Genomic DNA, 18,218 nt, shown 5'->3' with positions numbered 1-18,218 from the left:
AATACCTATATTTCTCAGACTATTCCAAAACATAGAAGAGGAAGGAAAACTTCCAAATTCATTCTGAGGCCAGCATGACCCTGATTTCAAAACTAGACCAAGACTCCACAACAAAAGAGAACTGCAGGCCAATATCCCTGATGAACATGGGTACAGAAATCCTCAACAAGATACTAGCAAACCAAATCCAACAATACATTAAAAGAATCATTCACCATGATCAAGTGAGATTTATTCCTGGATTGCAAGGGTGGTTCAGTATCACAAATCAATCAGTATGATACATCACATCAACATAAGAGAAAGGAGAAGGATAATGTGATTATTTCAGTAGATGGCAGAAAAAGCATTTGACAAAGTACAACATTCATTCATGACAATAAATCCTCGACAAAGTAGGTTTAAAGGGAACATATCTCAACATAATAAAGGCCATGTGTGAAAAACACACAGCTGATATCGTCCTCAGTGGGAAAAGCTGAGTGCCTGTCCCTTAAGGTCAGGAACAGGACAAGGTTGTCCACTCTCACCATCACATTCAACCCAGTACTGAAGTCCTAGCTACAGCAATCAGATAACAAAAAGAAAAGGCATCCAGATTGGTAAGGAGGAAGTCAAACTTTCACTGTTTGCAGATGACATGATACCATATATAGAAAATCCAAAAGACTCCACCAAAAAACTGCTAGAACTGATGAATGAATTCAGCAAAGTCACAGTGTACACAATGTACAGAAACCTGTTACATCTCAGCCGAAAGAGAAATTAAGAAAACAGTTCCCATTTACAACTGCGCCAAAAACAGTAAGATACCCAGGAATAAAACTAACCAAAGAAGTGAACGAACTATACTCAGAGAACTACAAAACACTGATGAAAGAAACTGAAGACGACACAGAGAAATGGGAAGACATCCCATGCTCATGGACTGGGAGAAAAAATATTGTTAATATGCCTACACTACCCAAAGCAACCTACACATTTAATGCAATCCCTATCAAAATACCAGCAACATGTTTCACAGAAGTAGGACAAACATTTCTCAAACGTGGATGAAACTACAAGAGATCCCAAATAGCCAAAGCGATCTTGAAAAAGAAAAGCAAGCTGAGGCATCACAATTCTCGACTTCCAAGTTCTATTACAAGTCTGTAGGATCAAAACAGTATGGTACTGGCACAAAAATAGACACCCAGAATAAACCTACAACTATTTGGTCAATTAATCTCTGACAAAGCAGGAAAGAGTATCTAAAGGGAAAAGGACTGTCTTGTCTCTTCAACAAATGGTGCTGGGAAAACCGGACAGCTGCATGCAAAAGAATGAAACTGGGCCACTTTCTTACACCATACACAAAAATAAATTCATAATAGATTAAGGACCTAAATGTGAGACCCGAAACCATAAAAATCTTAGAAAAGAATATAGGCAGTAATTTCTCTGACATTGATCATAGCAGCTTTTTTCTAGATAGGTCCCCTGAGGCAAGGGAAACAAAAGCAAACAACAACAAAAAACAAAAACTATTGGGACTACATAAAATAAAAAGCTTCTGCACAGCAAAGAAAACAATCAACAAAACTAAAAGGCAACTACTGAATGGGAGAAGATGTTTGCAAATGACATATTTGATGAAGGGTTAGTATCCAAAATAGATCAAGAACTGGTACAACACCCCCAAAACAAATAATCCAATCAAAAATGAGAAGACACCAACAGACATTTCTGCAAAGAAGACATCCAGATGGCCAACAGACACATGAAAAGATGCTGATCATCACTTAACACCAGGAAAATGCAAATCAGAACCACAGTGAGCTATCACCTCATAGTTGTCCGAATGGCTAAAAATCAAAACCATGAGAAACACGTGGCACCTGGTGGCTCAGTCGGTTAAATGTCTGACTCTTGGTTTCAGCTCAGGTCCTGGTATCACGGTTTCATGAGTTCAGGCCCCGTGTCGGGCTCTGCACTGACGGTGCGGGGCCTGCTTGGGATTCCCTCTCTCTCCCTCTTTCTGCCCCTCCTGCTTGCTCACTCAAAATAAATAAATAAATAAACTTAAAACACACACAAGAAACAACAGCTGTTGGTGAGCATGTGGAGTAAAAGGAACCCTTGTGCACTGTTGGTGGGAATGCAAACTGGTGCAGCTGCTCTAGAAAGCAGTATGGAGTTTCCTCAAAAAGTTACCCCACGATTCAGGAATCACACTACTGTGTATTTACCCAAAGAATATGAAAACACTAATTCAAAGGAATACATGCATCCCTATGTTTATGGCAGCATTATTTACAAGAGCCAAGATATGAAGCAGCCCAAGTGTCCACTGATAGATGAATGAATAAAAAAAAAAAAATGTGGTGTATATCTACAATGGAATATTATTCGGCCATAAAAAAATTTTGAAACCTTGCTATTTGCAACAACAAGGATGGAGCTAGAGAGTATTATGCTAAGCAAAATAAGTCAGTCAGAGAAAGACAAATACCATATGATGTCACTCATATGTGGAATTTAAGAGACAACAAATGAACAAAGGAAAAAAAGAGGGGGGCAAACACTCTTAACTACAGAGAACCAAATGATGATTACCAGAGGGGAGGTGGGTGGAGGGATGGGTAAAATAGGTGATGGGGATTAAGGCGTGCACTTGGTGATGAATATCAGTGATTAAAATAAAAACTTTAAAAAAGATTGAAAGATGATATATGCAAATTTCCAAGGTGTCTAGATAGCAGAGTTTGGCCTTTTGCTCTACAGACTTTTAACCATTTTTTTTTTTTTTAATTTATTTTTGGGACAGAGAGAGACAGAGCATGAACGGGGGAGGGGCAGAGAGAGAGGGAGACACAGAATCGGAAACAGGCTCCAGGCTCTGAGCCATCAGCCCAGAGCCCGACGCGGGGCTCGAACTCACGGACCGCGAGATCGTGACCTGAGCTGAAGTCGGACGCTTAACCGACTGTGCCACCCAGGCACCCCGACTTTTAACCATTTTTGATAGAAAGCTTTCTAAAATATATTCAGACATTTATTCAGTTTATTTATTCATCCTGAGAGAGAGAGAGAATCCCAAGCAGGCTCTGCACTGTCAGCACAGAGCCTGACATGGGGCTCAAAGCCATGAACCGGGAGATCACGACCTGAGCTGAAATCAAGAGTCAGAGACACTCAACCAACTGAGCCACGCAGGGGGTCCTGTTCAGACATTCTTAATCAGAATAAACTGATCCTAATTTAACCCTCAGATGTAGTTGTGACTACAGAGATAGTCACAACTGTTCTGGGATGTGGGGCTGTGTGGCCTGGTGCCCCAACAGTACTCTGCATGCATGCCTGCAGGGTACTCTATATCCACTGTCGTGATTCTGTGGTCTCTGTCCCTTTCCCCACACTGCGTACTCTGTGAGAACAGGCAGGGTCCGTCTTCTCCAGCACAGTCCCCATCACACCGAGCATTTGTAATCTATTTGCAAGTGTGCTTAGTCCCTGTTATTCTGCCGAAAACCAGAGCATAAAATTACCTGATGTCTTCAATGCTAATACATGTTACGTTTATTATTTCAGTAAGTCACATTAAGGAAATGATGTGTCATCCTCATTAAATAAGGGAGTATTAAATGGAGAACCAGTGTATCAATATAGTTACATTTATTTTCTGAGACGGCTTTTAATGTTGGGCTGTACATTTTGCTCTTATCCACCCAAGATGCCCCAGGACAGTGCACTTCCCCACATCTCTAAAAGTACAAGGTTTTGAAGATTCCGTAGTAAAATGTAACGCGCTGCAGGCGGTGCGGTCTTGGTCCCCGCAGGTGGCTGTCGCTGCCGTCGCAGTCGGAGCAGGCGGTGATGTCCCTGTCCAGCTCGGCCTGCCCGCTGCTGCTCACCGTGAGAGACCGCTTACTCCAGCTGGAGGAGCAGCTTTGCTTCTCCTTGTTCACAGTCTTCTGGCAGGTGCTTGTGGAGAAGCTGGATGTGTACATCTACCAAGAAGTAAGCAAGAGCGGGCGGCGTTCCGGGGCCCTGATGGCAAAGGCACGTGTGACACGAACTGCTCTTTGTTTCAGATCGTTCTTGCCAATCATTTCAACGAGGGAGGGGCAGCTCAGCTCCAGTTTGATATGACTCGGAACCTGTTCCCCCTGTTCTCCCGCTATTGCAAGAGGCCAGAAAATTACTTCAAACAGTAAGCTCAGAACTTAACAATGACTGTCGATGGCGTTACAGGATGTTGATTCCTCTTTTCACAGCCCTAGGGGCCCTGTGATGTGTGGTGGGATAAATAGAGCATCAGCTAAAAATTGAAAACATTCATCATGTACCCAGCTACTCTAAGGTGTGACCCATGACCCCCGTCCCCCCCAAATTTATCAGAACTGGATCTGAGTTATGGGCTGGGCTTTGTTCCCAGCATTGGTTTCATGCTTCTATTTGCCTGTTACTGGACAGACAAATAGAAAATAAAGGCAAGTGCAGTTGTACCATAGTCAATAAATAGAAGAAATTAAAAATATGCCTGGTACCTAATAGTAGGCCACGCATGAAGAAAGTGGTTTTCTTACATATTTATGTTGATTTTGGTTCTAAGCATAACTATAAATGAATGTAAGAAAAGTTCTTCAAACCATTTTTAGAATTATTGGTTTGAAATTTAAATTATTGGGGAGAGGGAGTTTGAGATTATAAAGTAGTCCCTTTAAAGTTATTATAAAATGAAAAAATGATTTGTATTTTAGTAAGAGATCTGAATTTTTTTTTCTTTTTTATTAGTTTCTCTTCCCATATTGTAATCTACCTAAAGTCTTAGCCACATTTAATAGGCTATTATGTTAGTGTCAATATTACCTTTTGGAGAGTAACACACACATATGGAAAACAATGATCCTATCACATTATAGTAATCTAATGAAATAGAAACACTGTACGCATACATTGTCCTTACATGTTAAAAGAGCCAAATAATAAATCCATAAATACTTTCTAGAGAGGGATGTGGATTAGCAGTGCAGGGAAGCTGTTTAGTTTCTGAAAATGAAAATATTATGGAATAACGTGATGATACAGATAATGGATATCTCATTTCCCTCTTGCTTTTTTTTTTTCTTAAACAGTGTCAAAGAAGCGTGTATTGTTTTGAATCTGAACATTGGCTCTGCCCTCCTTCTGAAAGACGTCCTGCAGTCAGCCTCAGGGCAGCCTCCTGCCACCGAGGCCTTAAATGAAGTTGGAATTTACAAACTGGCTCAACAAGATGTTGAGATTCTACTTAATTTGAGGACAAACTGGCCTAACACGGGAAAATAAAGCATCTTTTCTTATTTTGGAGTTTTGGTTTTTAACAAAGAGGAGGCCAACTGGATGTCAAGTTATGTGACGAAGTTCTGAGTTAATGAAACTGGACAGTTGAAAACTTTATGGAATCATTTATTATCTTGGACTGATGGCATTATTAAAACGCTGCCCATATTTCCTCCATCCTCTTGTTCCTAAGAAAACAAAACCAGAAAACTCAGAAGTCATGAAAACTCCGAGTAATTCCATTTACAAATGTAAATGCTAAGTATGTCTGTTGAACAAGATACAAGAGCAGAGATAATAAATTACAAGCAATTTTCAATTTCCTGTGCTAATTAAGGGAGACTGTTGTAGATAATCAAACACAGCAAATACATTAAAAAAAAATCACTTTAGAATGTATGTTCATAATTGAAGTTCCTGTATCTGGTTTGGAAATTCACTCTCTTTCCTCTAAGAAAACATTATGAGGTGGTGACCAAAATAGAATTGCTCTCATATTCCACAAATGTCCTTACATTTAAAATCCTTCCTAATTCCATTCCAGGACAGTGGGCAGGCAGCCTTTTCTTTTGGATGAAACATTTCAGGCCAGGGCACTGTGTTTCAGTCTCTCCCCGGGGCAAGGATGGGAATTAAACAGTTTTTGTTTAATATTTTTGTAACTGATAATGAGACGGGAATCTTAAACTTTCTTTTTTCTTTGACTTTTCCTTGGCTTTTTGGACTAGGTTACATACCAATTTCTTGATTAATAAATCCTTAGAGAACAAAACATTTAAACAAATTGAATTACATTGGTTAGAGGCCTTCTACAACTGTCAAATGTTATTCCAATTTTTTTGTTTTCTGATTCAGCATTTAGTTAGTACTTTTAAAGCTGTAATATAACTTGCATCTGAAATTGTCCTAGGGCCCCTGGATGGCTCAGGTGGTAGAGCATGCAACTTTTGATCTCAGGGTGGTGGGTTTGAGCCCCATACTCGGCATGGGGCCTGCTTAAATAAGTAAATAAATAAAACTGTCAGGCTGGCATGCAACCTATCCTATTTCTTTATTATTATTTTTTTACTTATGTGGGGAGGAATGGCAGAGAGGGAGGGAGGGAGAGAATCCCAAGCAGACTCCACTCTTGGCATGGAGCGGATGTGGGGCTCGATCCTATGAACCACAAGATCCGTGACATGAGCTGAAATCAAGAGTCAGACGCTCAACTGACTGAGCCACGTAGTCTCCCGTACTGTTTTTTGTTTGTTTGTTTGTTTTTAAATAAGCTCTACACCCAACGGGGGCTTGGGCTCCTGATCCCAAGATCAAGAGTCACATGCTCTACTGACTGAGTCATCCAGGGGCCTCACAACATATACGGACGGTAAATACTTACCTGGTGATAAATAATTTTGAGGAAATGCTTTGAGAGAAATTCTATTACTCCATATTTTATACAGAAATTTCCCAACTAGGGATTTGGGCTCAGAACTTTTCTGTTAGTTCCAGCACACTGGGGCTTCTCCATCTCATTTTCTGAGAACTGCTGGGCTTTCCCACTGAGAAAAGAATGGAAGTGCCCCAGAAACTTCCTAATTCCAGCACCTTCTCCCTCTGCCGCCTGCCCCCAGGCTTGACATTTTGCTGTCACTCCTCGCTTTCTAGACAGCTGAAAGTTTCAAGGGACTGAAATGTTTCTGTCAAAAAGTAGGAACTTATGTTTTAAATTGTTTTCATTGTACTTTAAGTCATGCCGTATTATTTAAACATCAGTCACGTAAAAATAAACTTACACTTCACGTCTGAATTTATCCAGAGTTACTGCATGTCCATCATCTTTTAAAACTTCATCTGCAGTCAACAGACCCAGGGTTTTTAAGGCTGTAAAGTCAGAATGAGAAGAAAGGAAAATTTACGAAGCGAGAATTATTTTCAGCTAGGGAAAGTTATGGAATGGCCACAAACTATTGCTTTAATTGAGATGATAACTGACCTTCTCTGTACTGCACGAACGATATGGTGCCTTTATTCGAAGTGTCCATCATTTCAAACATAGACACAATGTTAGAATGATCCATAAAGAAAGGAAAAGCCAAGCCTGTCATCTTGGCAATTCTCAGTCGTTCCAATACAGATATTAAATACTCTCTTGGTTTTTCTGCAAAAGAATAGTGCCAATTCTTTCCAATATAAAATTAAGATATATCACAAGTAGAAACAGTCATTTAACAATTATTAAATAACTACGTTCAAGGTATTGTAATAGGCACTGGGGACACAGGCCTTGCTTACAAGAAAAGCAAGACATCGAACAATTAATTATGTATATAAGTGTTCTGCAGAGATGGGACCTGGGCTTTTTTTCCCCCAACTCCTCAGGTGATTCTAATTTGCAGATAAGAGTGGAAAAGGAACAAAAAGGAAGAGCATGATGCAGGGAAGAAGGCAGCCAGCTAAAAGAAGGGATAAAATATAAATAAAAACAGGGACTCTTGGATTAATTAATACCCTCTTCCAATTAGGAAGCATGAATGTTCTTTTTTTTTTATTTTAAACTTTTTTTTTTAATGTTTATTTATTTTTGAGAGAGAGAGAGAAGGAGATAGAGCATGAGCAGGGGAGGGGCAGAGAGAGAGGGAGAGACAGTCTCCGAAGCAGGCTCCAGGATCTGAGCTGTCAGCACAGAGCCTGATGCGGGGCTCGAACTCATGAGCTCTGAGATCATGACCTGAGCTGAAGTCGGACGCTTAACCGACTGAGCCACCCAGGTGCCCCATCTTTTTTTTTTTTTGAGATAGAGAAAGAGGGTGCAAGCAAGCAAGGGGCAGAGAGAGAGAGAGAGAGAGAGAGAGAGAGAGACAGACGCACAGAAGTGGCTCACCCAAAACAGGACTTGAACTCACGAACCGTGAGATCATGACCTGAGGTGAAGTCAGATGCTTAACCGGCTGAGCCAGCCAGGCACCCATGAATGTTCATTTCTAACATAAAAGCAGTATTTTGGATAAGCAGGCCATCTTTCATTTAAGCAATACGAAAGATAAAAAATGAAGATCCACTTTACAGAAATAATGCAGGTTATGATGAAAAGAAGCCAAAAGAAGGTGCAGCAGCTTAGGTGAGTGCCACTCACTACACACACTATGCACACACACCACACACACAGTAGTGTGTGTATATGTATGTTTGTATATATATAAACGTGTGTATATACAAAATTCTTTAAATTTGTTTTTCTCATTGAGAATTTCATAAATATACAAAAGCAGGAAAGTAAAATGAACCTGTCACCAACTTTTAACTGTTAAAATTTGTGGCCAGTCTAGGGGCACCTGGGTGGCTCAGTCAGTTGAGTGTCAGACTCTTGATTTCAGCTCAGGTCATGATCTCGTGGTTCAGGAGTTGGAGCCCTGCATTTGGCTCTGCACGGACAGTGTGGAGCCTGCTTGGGATTCTCTCTCTCCCTCTCTCTCTGACCCTCCTTGTCTCTCTCTCTCTCACAAAATAAACAAACTTAAAATAAATTTTAAAAAATTGTGGCCAGTCTTATTTCACCATCATCTCATCCAGGTCCCCTTTTCCTGTATTATTCTGCAGTAAATCACAGTGATCATATTTCATTAATAAATATTTGAGCGTACATCTCTGAAAGAGAAGGACTTCTTTTGAGATACAACTGACATGTAACATTGTGTAAGTTTATATAACATGTTGATTTGATACATTTATATTTCGTAATATGATTGCCATTGCAGCATTAGCTAACACCTTCACCACATCACATAATTATTATTTCTTTTTAGGGGTGGGAATAATTAAGATAGAGTCTCTTGGCAAGTTTGATATTTATGATACAGTAATATTGTCTGTCAGCACTATGCTGTGCATTAGGTTTCCAAGACTTCTTTACAGCTGCAAGTCTGTACCCTTCCACAACATCTCTCCTACTCCCACCCCCACTCATTGTTCTACTCTGTTTTTACAACTTTGGCTTTTTCAGATTCCACATACAAGTGATAGCATGCAGTGTTTGTCTGACTTAGCTCACTTAGCATATCCTCAAGGGCCGTCCATGTTGCACATGGCAGGATTTCTTTCTTTCTCACGGCTGAATAATATTCCATTGTATAAACACAGCACATCTTCATCATCCATCCATCTGCAGACAGACACTTAGGCTGTTTCCATATCTTGGCTCCTGTGAATAATGCTACATCAACATGAGAGTGCAGGTATCTCTTTGAGATCCTGTTTTCATTGTCTTTGGATATATACCCAGAAGTGGAATTGCTGGAGCATATGGTAGTTCTGTTTTCATTTTTTTTGAGGAACCCCCATGTTTTCCACAGTAGCTATACCAATTTACATTCCTACCAACAGTGCACAAGAGTTCCTTTTTCTCCACATTCTCACTTGTTATCTTTGCCTCTTGGATAATAGCCATTCTAACAGGTGTGAGGTGATATTTATTTGCATTTCCCTGATGATTAGTGACGTTAAGCATCATTTTATGTACCTGCTGGCCTTTTGTGTGTCTTCCTTGGGAAAATGTCTAGTTCCTCTGCCCATTTTTAAAAATGTTTATTTATTTATTTTAGTAATAGCTACACCCAATGTGGGGCTCAAACTCATAACCCTGAGATCAGGAGCAGGATGCTCTTCTGACTGAGCCAGGCAGCTCCCACTGCCCATTTTTAAATAAGATTTTTCTTTGTTATTGAGTTGTAGGAGTTCTTTCTATATTTCAGATATTATCTGACACATAGTTTGCAAATACTTTCTCCCATTCTGTAGGCTGCGTTTTCATTTTGTTGATTCTTTGTGGTGCAGAAGCTTGTAAGTTTGATGTGGTCCCAGTTGTTGATTTTTCATCTTGCTGTTTGTGCTTTTGCTGTCATGTCCAAAAAATAATTGCCAAGACTTGTGTCAAGGAGCTTCTCCCTAGGTTTTCTTCTAGGAGTTTTATGGTATCAGGTTTTATGTTTAAGTCTTTGATCCATTTTGAGTTCATTTTTGTGGGTAGTATAAGATAGGGATCCAATTTTATTTTTCTGCATGTGGTTACCCAGTTTTCCCAATATCCTTTGTTGAAGAGGGAACTTTTTTCTTTTTCCATTACCGTAATGCCATTACCACAATACCATTCATACATTTAAAAAAAAATTTTAATACCTCCATATAGCCAGGCAGTAATATTTCCAGTTGTCCCACAAATTTTATTAATTGTGAACACTTCTTAAAAAAAAAAAAAATAGCAGTGGCTCATTCGGTTAAGCCTCCAACTCTTGATCTCAGCTCAGGTCATGATCTCATGGTTCTGGGATCAAGCCCTGCATGGGATTCTCTCTCTCCCTCTCTCTGCCCCTCCCCTGCACGTGCTCTCTCTCTCTCTCTCTCTCAAAATAAATAAATAAATAAATAAATAAATAAATCTTTTAAAACATTTTAAAAAGTAAAAGTAAAAACACTTTTATTCAAATAGTATTCACATATTGTGATTATGTTTTTAAATCTCTCTTGTGCCTTTTCGTACAAATTTTAGTAGACTACAGAAACAAATGGGTCACTAAAGGCAATCACATCATGTATGTAGTCTTCGGTTGCTTCTCCCTGAGCCGTCTATCAAATTCAGAAAGAGAAAAAAGGCCAATTTCAAATTTCAATTCACTGCATTTCTTTCTAAGGATAGAGTAAGTAAATAATTCTAAGGGAACTAGGTGTGTTATTACCGTATATCCCTTAGACTCCACGAGTGCTATAATGTTCAGGTCTGGAGTCTATAATTTATACTCTGCCTGCTTCTACAAATGTTTTGGGGTCGCCTGGGTGGCTCAGTCAGTTAAGCGTCCAACTTTGGCTCAGGTCATGATCTCGCGGTTTGTGGGTTCGAGCCCCGTGTCGGGCTCTGTGCTGGAAGCTTGGAGCCTGGAGCCTGCTTCGGATTCTGTGTCTCCCTCCCTCTCTGTTCCTCCCCTGCTCGCACTGTGTCTTTTTCTCTCTCTCTCTCAAAAATAAATATTTTCTAAAAATTAAAAAAAAATGTTTGAAAGTGCTTACAACAGAAATAATAGATGTAACTTTTTAAAAGATTTTTATTATTTTTATTTTTTAAATGGTTTATTTATTTTGAGAGAGCGAGCTCATGCACAATCAGGGGAGGGGCAGGGGGCGGGGCGGGCAGAAAGAATCCCAAGTAGGCTCTGCACTGTCAGTACAGAGCCTGACAAGGGGTTTTGATCCCACGAACCATAAAATCATGACCTGAGCCCCAATCAAGACTCAGATGCTTAACCAACTGAGCCACCCAAAGCACCCCTAAAGATTTTATTTTTAAGTAATCTCTCCACCCAACATGGGGCTTGAACTCACACCCCCAAGATCAAGCATCACAGGCTCCAACAACTCAGCCAGGCAGGTAGCCCTAAAGAAATAACTTTAAAACATGAAGGGAAGATCCAAAGGTTACTAACCACCTAAGTTACATCAATGTCAGCTGATAATAACAATCAGTTCTTCAAGGGGGACAAACCTCAAGTTCCACATCTTAATAATCGCAGCTAACGTTTATCGAGCCCTCTCTACGTGCCTAGTGTTCCTCATAACAGTCCCTTGCCAAGGCCCAGAGCTAGGATGAATCCAGGCAATGTGCCTCCCAAAGCTGTGGGCTTTACCGCGCTCCACTGACTTAAATATACGAAGCATCTGGAATGCCCAAACCTAGTCCACCATGACAGTTTCTACTGAACTTTTCTTCTCCATCACTCTCAGATATATCTTATCCTCACTTACGATTCCACAGCAGCATCTCTCATCTGGGTTACTACAACTGCCTCCTGTCTAAAAATGAAATTCTAATTTTATTAAAGGCACCCCCTAAGCACATATACTCGCTCCTTCCATAGCACAGAATGGTCACTGCAAAGTGGCTGTGAAGCCAGGGGCTCTGTTTCCCAGTACAGTCTAGGCGAGGCCACGTTTTCCTACCACATGACTTCAGGTTATGCTAGGTTTTGGCGTTAAATGAGTTATGAAAATCTGCAGGTTTCCAGGGCTTTTAGAATTTTGGAGTTGAGGATGTGGGATTGTGGACCTGTTCCCTCGATATAACAACCCAATCAAACTGTCTAGTCTTATTTTCCATAAATCCCTTACAATCCAGGGTTTTGACACTGGGATACCTGTCATTGTGCCAGAGGCTTCATAAGGACCCAAGACAAATACAGTATTTCTTCCTGAGAATCAATCCTACTCTGATAATATGAAATATTTACATTAAGAAACAGATATGTCTTGGGGCACCTGGGTGGCTCAGTCGGTTGGGCGTCTGACTTCAGCTCAGGTCATGATCTCACCGCTTGTGAGTTCAAGCCCCACGGTCGGGCTCTGTGCTGACAGCTCAGAGCCTGGGGCCTTTTCAGATTCTGTGTCTTTCTCTCTCTCTCTCTGTCTCTCTCTCTCTCTCTCTCTCTCTGCCCCTCCCCCACTCACAGTCTCTCCCTGTCTCTCAAAAATAAACATTTAAAAAAATAAAAAAATAATTATAATAAAAAGAAACAAATATATCTGTAGAAAAATGAAACTTGGACATTTTTAGGGTAAAAGAAGTGACTCCAAAGAAATGTGTTATTCAGCATCAGGCTAAGGTCTCAGACACCAAAGGTACAAGTCCCCTCTCCTCTGCCATTAGGGGGCCTTGCGCAGGGAACTTTGAAGGGCACTGATATGCATTCTGAACGTCAGCCAAACCCTCCTTAGTTTTTCCTCAGTGTTTCTTCACCTGTCCTTTTCTCCACCCTGCCTCACCCACTTTGGCATTTGTACAGATGTTTCAAGAAGTTCATATTGTTAGAGTGGGTAACAGCATCTCAGTTTCTTACACTGATCATTATTTAAATTATGATTATATGGGGTGCCTGGGTGGCTCAGTCGGTTTAAGTGTCTGACTTCGACTCAGGTCATGATCTCTCAGTCCGTGGGTTCCAGTCCCACATCAGGCTCTGTGCTGACAGCTCAGAGCCTGGAGCCTGCTTCAGATTCTGTGTCCCCCTCTTCCTCTCCGCTCCCCAGCTCACGCTCTTTCTCTGTCTCTAATAAATAAACGTTAAAAAAATTTAAATTGTGATTGTAATGGGGATTATGGTATTAATGTGTAACTACTCCCAGACTCCCCCTTCCTTATCCTCTGCTGCTAAGAGAATTTGTCTTTATCTGAGATTCTCTTCCCCCCACCCTGCCTTCCACAGAATTCTGTTTTTGCCAGATGGGTTCAAAGCCTTTTAAATTAAAGGAGAAAAATCAATCCTTGAGATACTCTACTGGTTGACACAATAAAGAGCTAGAGAGAAAAAGGACAGGAAAGAAGGAGACAGAAAAAAATCTACAAATTAAAAAAGACCACAAAGCACCTAGTACAGTGAATTAGAAACAAACAAAACAACCCCCCTTTAAGGCATATAAACATTTAGAACACCAGGGATAAAGTAAAAAGACAAACCTAAAGACTTCCAGATGAAGAAAACATGCCTTATATTAAAGAGATCAAGAATCTGATGACATCATGATATCAGACTCTTCAGAGCAACAGTGGCAATTAGAAGACAATGGAACAACGCCCTCCAAGTTCTAAGGGCAGTATTTTCTAACCAAGAATTGTATCCACCCTGGTTATCATCATGTTTGAGAATAGGATGAGACATTTTCATATATGCTCCAACAAAGCACAGCCTCTCAGGGAGCCGCTCACTAGAGGATGTTCCCCTAGAGAAAGGGGAAAAAAGCAAAAAAAAAAAAAAAAAAAGGAGGAGGCCCAAGCACCACAAAACAGCCTTTAGGGGCACCTGGGTGGCTCAGTCGACTAAGCATCAGACTTCGGCTCACGTCATGATCTCACAGTTCATGGGTTAGAGCCCCATGTGGGCTCTGTTCTGACAGCTTAGAGCCTGACGCCTGCTTTGGATTCTGTGTCTCCTTCTCTCTCTCTGCCCCTCCTCTGCTGGCTCTCTCTCTCTCTCAAAAATAAAAAAAAATTTTTTTTTAATCAAAAAAAAAAAAAAAAAGAAAAGAAATCGGGCTTTAAGTGCAGGAGACAGGTGAAGTGGATTAGGATCAGAGTGAGGGAAAACCCTGAATCACAGCTGAACTGCAGGGCAGTTGAGCGATCATCCAGACTAGAGCAGGCAGAGAGCTGGGGGAGGCCCTGGGGGTGTGGACTGCTGGATGAACCTAAATGTACTGGGAGGACATCTATGCTTGTGACAGCAAGGGGTATCGATGAATTGGCGACAATTGCAAAGTCAATTTAAGTAAACATTTAAAATGTAGTATTATTAATTTCAGGGAGAACAAAGGAAATATAATCATAGCATACTACGTGGATTAGCTGTGGATATTTGCCTAATAATAATGTGATACTGGTCACACCAAAATTGAATTCTAACTTTCTTGGGAAATTGGAGATGAGTGGGAACAGGTGTGAGTGCGTGTGTGTGCGCGAGCGTGCACACGTGGGTGCAGGTGTGTAAGAGAGTTAAAGTTTCATCTTCCATAGTATAAAGCTAAGCCTAAACCTAGGGTGCGGGGGGCACTAGTAAGTAGCAGTGCAAGTCTGTGAGTTAGAAATATCAAGGTAAATAGCTAAACGAATGGGAAATCATTTCGTCTGTAGAGTGAGAATCTGGGACATGGAGGGAAATGCCGTTATTCATGATAAGCCTTCGAGTGGCTTTTGATTTTTAAACCCCATACGTATACTTTTATAAAAACCAAAATGAAACATCTGTTGGTTGCCAGGCATAGGGCTAATTTGTATACTACTCATTTAATCTCCCCCACGTGTCCGTAAGATGGGTACTATTATTCCCATTTTCCAGAAGAGGAGACTCAAGGGCAGGCTTGCGCCCACACGCACGTAGTACTAAGCAGGCCCCTCCTTGAAGCCTCTCTCCCACCGGCCACAAGCCTCCACCTGTGTGAGCCCCGCGCACCTGGCTAGTGGTGGGCACACAGAAGCCGTTCAGGAAGTACTTGTTTGAGAACCACAGCGTTAGTTGGCAGAACGGCTCAAGTCGCCGAGATATAGGGGAGAGTGTGCGCGTGGAGGTGGGGGTACTGGAGAGAGGAGCCGGCCGGCGGCCGCGCGGACGCGGAGGGATGGCTGTACTGGGAATTTCTAGCAACCGCTCCGCGCCGGGAGGCGGAGGCGGTGGGACAGAAAGCCGAGCGGTGGGAAAGACTCTTACCTGGCCGGAAAAAGAGCAGGGTGCTGGTGAGATAGTTCAGCAACTCCATAATCCGATGTTTTTCCAAATAATCCCTGGCCTCCTGCTCTCTGCTGCCGCGGGCCTGCATGGCTCTGCGTGGCGCCGTTGCTAGGCGACCCGGCAGCGCCTGGCCGTTCGGCCCCGCCCCCTGCGCCCGGCGCAGTCACGTGACGCGCCTCTCTTGAAGGCGACCTGGACAGGGAGTTCTACACTTCACCACCAGGAGGAAGCTGGGGGCACCGATGGGGTGGGGCCTATGCGGAGGCTGAGGGTGACCCGTGTACAGCCCCTTGCGAGCCGGTGGTCCGCTTCTCCCACCCCCCCTCCCCCGGGGCTGAGGGCGGGCCTGATTGTCTTCCTGTTTTTGTCTGGTGCTCAGTACTTGTTGATCCAATGAATGAGACCTCACGTGGTAATTAACAGAGGATGAACTAATAACGGAAGGAACTTGTGCGATTCTGGAGGCTACGGTGGAGTTGTTTTTTTTTTTTAAAGTTTATTATTTTGAGACAGTGCATGCAAGTGGGGGAGGGGCAGAGAGAGAATGATCGAGGATCCCAAGCAGGCTCTGCACCACCACACCACCAGCGTAGAGCTCCTCCAGCGGCCAGAACTCACAAACAAGGAGATCTCCATGAGCCCAAGTCTGACAGTCTGAGGCTTAACCCACTGAACCCCACCAAGCGCACCTGCCCCCCCACCCGTGGAGAGTTCTAAGTACCATCTTTGGCGTGAGCAGCTTGTAGCACAGCGTTGGCAATGGGGCAGGAAGGTAGCCCATTTTCTCCACTGGATCGTCGGTCAGGACACATGCTGGGATCCTGAGCTCCAACATCTTAGCTGCTTAACTAGGCTGCGTGGAGTTGGTCTTATCTGAGACCATCTGACAGTAGTTTTGAGGGAGGGTCACTGAGTAAGATGGGATGCAGGTACCTAGGAGGTCCTCTACTCAATCATCACTGTACCTTCGAAACTGAACTCTAGGCTGGGACATTGGTCCTTGAGGGCCAGGCTCTGAAGCCTGTGCCCTTACCCTTCAACAGAGAGCCCACTGCAGGTACTTCAAGGAGAGAAAAGACAAATGGCCAATAAACATATGAAAATACTCTTAGCCTCTTCAGCAATTCTGTGAACAAATTAAAACTGCAAGAAAATGCCATTTACATCTACCAGACTAGTAAAAATTAGGAAGTTGGACCATATCGAGGGCTGGCAAGGATACAGTACCACAAAACAGTGATGATGGGAGCGTAAATTGGAACATCCATGTTGGAAAAATGATTTGCAATTACCTTGGTAATAGAGACATGTTTCTGCACTATGACCTAGAAATTCCACTCCAAGAGCAACTCTTGTCCAGGTATATCAGGATATATGTACAAGAATGTTCATAGCACTGTTCATAATAGCAAGCACTGACAGCAGCCCCAAAGTTCACCAACAATACAACTGATTTGGTCGCCTGGCTGGCTCAGTCGGTTGAGCAGGTAACTTCTGCTCAGGTCATGATCCCATGGTTCGAGAGTTCAAGACCTGCATTAGGCTCTCTGCTGTTAGAGCAGAGCCTGCTTCAGATCCTCCATCCCCTTCTCTGCACCTTCCTCACTCATGATCTCTCTCTTTCTCTTTCTACAAAATAAATAAACATTAAAAAAAGAGAATACAATGGGATTTTAAAAAGCTGTGGTATATTACACAATGGAATGCTATGAAGCATTGCAACAATGCATTGTAGCTACTTGCAAACATATGGGTGGATCTCAAAAGTGTCTTATTGTCTATTGTCTCAGAATATGTAGTACAAAAATCAATTTATATAAAGTTAAAAAAGCATACAGAACTAAACAATACATTGTTTACAGATTATAACATATGTAGGAAATCTATTAAGAAATGCAAGGGAATTGTACACAAAATTCAGCATAGTGTTTGCCTTGGAGGGGAGAGGAAAGGGAATGGGTTTTTGGAGGAATATCCTGGGGATTTCAGGGGTAATGGTAATGTGATTTTTCTTTGCCTGAATGGACTAAGCTTCTTTATACTTAATATGTATTTTATAGGTTTTAAAATCTACTCAGCATTTAGGGGCTCCTGGGTGGCTCAGTCGGTTAAGCGTCTGACTTCAGCTCAGGTCATGATCTCATGGTTTGTGGGTTTGAGCCCTGCATCAGTCTCTGTGCTGACAGCTCAGAGCCTGGAACCTGCTTTGGATTCTGTCTCCCTCCTTCTCTGCCCCTCCCCTGCTTTCACTCTGCCTCTCTCTCTCAAAAATAATACACATCAACAAAAAAATTTTAAATCAGCATTTAATAACAATAATTTTTAAGCAGTTGAAAAACAGAGAGTAGAACAAGGAACCAGAAAGTCAATGCCAGGAGACTGAACCAAGTCTGAAACAGAAGGTAGCCAAGGTGCTGGGGATGTGGGAGATTGAATCTTCAGAGGTCGGGCCTACCTTGAGAATTCTGTGCCCTGAGCATCTCGGAGGACTAGGGAAAGAGACTTTATAGCCAGTGGTTGGGAGATTGGCACAACCTTGAGCAAAGTGGAAGGACAATGCTCTTTGTCTTCAAGGTCTGGAGGAGGAGTTCCAAGAAGGAGGAGGAGTCATTTCTCTGAAATGGCTTGAAAACTGTGTGCCCTAATCTGCAACACAGCTTTGGTCTCTAA

General features: G+C 42.1%; 2 protein-coding genes across 8 annotated transcripts in view; one reads left to right on the top strand and one right to left on the bottom strand.

Moving 5' to 3' along the window:
- RINT1 (RAD50 interactor 1) overlaps window positions 1–5,623 on the top strand; it is a 30,282-nt gene extending 24,659 nt beyond the window's left edge. For 2 of the 4 annotated variants that reach the window (XM_045052269.1, XM_045052267.1), the window contains exons 13-15: window positions 3,795–3,999; window positions 4,074–4,192; window positions 5,118–5,623. In XM_045052269.1, the coding sequence (XP_044908204.1) occupies window positions 3,795–3,999; window positions 4,074–4,192; window positions 5,118–5,310 (517 nt within the window). In that variant the 3' untranslated portion in view covers window positions 5,311–5,623. Of the gene's footprint in view, window positions 1–18; window positions 866–3,794; window positions 4,000–4,073; window positions 4,193–5,117 lie in introns of those variants that run through there. The other 2 variants (XM_011280336.4, XM_019825354.3) reach the window with 2 other exon arrangements.
- EFCAB10 (EF-hand calcium binding domain 10) lies at window positions 3,541–15,714 on the bottom strand. 4 transcript variants are annotated; one of them, XM_023250267.2, is made up of 5 exons: window positions 15,528–15,714; window positions 9,338–9,487; window positions 7,283–7,447; window positions 7,083–7,170; window positions 3,541–4,267 (listed from the first exon to the last, which is right to left on the bottom strand). In XM_023250267.2, exons 1-5 carry the CDS (start codon window positions 15,634–15,636, stop codon window positions 4,228–4,230), a joined length of 552 nt encoding a protein of 183 aa, XP_023106035.1. In that variant the 5' UTR covers window positions 15,637–15,714; the 3' UTR covers window positions 3,541–4,227. The 4 variants fall into 4 exon arrangements, with proteins under 4 accessions (XP_023106035.1, XP_023106036.1, XP_006929191.2 ...); XM_023250268.2 differs by lacking the exon at window positions 9,338–9,487 and having other exon boundaries at window positions 15,528–15,692; XM_006929129.5 differs by lacking the exons at window positions 3,541–4,267; window positions 9,338–9,487 and adding an exon at window positions 5,415–5,492 and having other exon boundaries at window positions 15,528–15,685.
- Window positions 15,715–18,218: the final 2,504 nt, after the last annotated feature.

The sequence above is a fragment of the Felis catus genome, chromosome A2 (assembly GCF_018350175.1).
Source record: "Felis catus isolate Fca126 chromosome A2, F.catus_Fca126_mat1.0, whole genome shotgun sequence".
NCBI lineage: Eukaryota > Metazoa > Chordata > Mammalia > Carnivora > Felidae > Felis > Felis catus.
This window is presented reverse-complemented; position numbering and strand designations above follow the sequence as displayed.